Source organism: Alligator sinensis, unplaced genomic scaffold (genome assembly GCF_000455745.1).
Source record: "Alligator sinensis unplaced genomic scaffold, ASM45574v1 scaffold1086_3, whole genome shotgun sequence".
Classification (NCBI taxonomy): domain Eukaryota; kingdom Metazoa; phylum Chordata; order Crocodylia; family Alligatoridae; genus Alligator; species Alligator sinensis.
The window spans coordinates 683,233-684,540 of NW_005841975.1; the positions used below are offsets into that span (position 1 = coordinate 683,233).

At 45.6% G+C, this 1,308-nt stretch overlaps 1 protein-coding gene across 1 annotated transcript in view; it reads right to left on the reverse strand.

Annotated features, from left to right (window-relative positions):
- Window positions 1-213: 213 nt before the first annotated feature.
- The window catches only part of DZIP1L (DAZ interacting zinc finger protein 1 like), a 30,709-nt gene continuing 29,614 nt past the window's right edge, over window positions 214-1,308 (reverse strand). The window contains exon 13 of the mRNA XM_025200821.1: window positions 214-355. Within this exon, the coding sequence (XP_025056606.1) occupies window positions 342-355 (14 nt within the window). The 3' untranslated portion in view covers window positions 214-341. The remainder of the gene's footprint in view (window positions 356-1,308) is intronic.

The following is a 1,308-nucleotide window of genomic DNA, read 5'->3' on the forward strand; positions in this document are numbered from 1 at the left end:
TTGCATTAATATGCCTTAGCGCGTACGTGTAGATGCCTGCCTAAATCGCCTTAGTGCACATTAGGCAAATGTTCATTTAATTTAGGCATGCATAAAAACATGTGTAGATGCACCCAATGATTGTTATTTTGGTACTGACTGACCTGAAGGAGTTGTTCCAGCTGAAAGAACCATCACTGGACTGGCTTTTTCTTCTGAGGACTCTATATCAGACCAGTCCGATTCACTCGCATCATGATGTGTCATTCTGGAAGGGGTTTGCACTTGCTGCATGTTCATGGGATGTCTCACCTTCATTGGAGGAAGGTTGGAGTGGTCCCCCACAGACTCCTCCTCAGAACTTAAAGGTGGGGTGCTGAGGGATAGGCAGTGAAAGAAGGAAATGTCAGAGAAGGGGGGAGAAGAGTGCCTTGAGAAGTGGGGTCATAGAAATCTTGGGCCACTGGTGATAAGGACACCCAAACCATCTCTCTAAGTACAAGCTGATAGCACTTTCAGCCACTGGCTAGATGGTTGTACAGAAAAAACAGAGTGTTTCAGTACAAAAATCTCTGAAACTTGAATGCCAACCAGGAGAAAAGGAGGAAACATGAGCCAACTGTCCTCTTCTATTTCACGTGTACTTAAAGCAGCTGTTCATGCAGCTCAGCACAGCATCATGTGCAGGGGTGGGCTGTCGAAGTCCCCAAAAACCTTCAGTACTTACTTTGTTTCCCACCAGCCAGGAAGAAGAGGGAGGGGTTGCCTATTGCCAGTTCTTCCTATGTGACCTCTCTTTCCACCAGTCCAAAATTCTGCTCAAAATGCACATACCTTGTCCACTGCTTGGACTCTGTCCAGCCTCCCTTAAAAATCCCTCAGCTCACTTCTTGCATCCTAGAGTGAGCATGTGCTCATTGTTGTTTCGTGTCCTCAGACCCAATACAACTAAAGCTCCTCTGTACTAAAGATCAGCTGTCATCTCTTATCACCTTCCCTTCCTCCCACCCCATCTTCATTTTGCCTAAGCTGCATGGTCTCTCCATGCTTGTCCTTCAAGCACTTCTCTACTTATTTCTCCAGTCCTCCAAAAGCCTGAAACCACCTGAATTATTCCCTCAGTCAGGGGGAAGACATCCAAGGAAAAATGATAGCTCTACCAAGCATGACACTCCCCATTTTTGAGCCCATTGCCAGTGTGCAGAGGAAGCAATTATAGGTCAAATATACTTCAAGACAATAATGCAGTCATAGACTGATCTATCCGAAGAGGCATCATGATCACTGTTTTTATATGACTTAAAGACAGAGATGGTCAACCAGGCATTC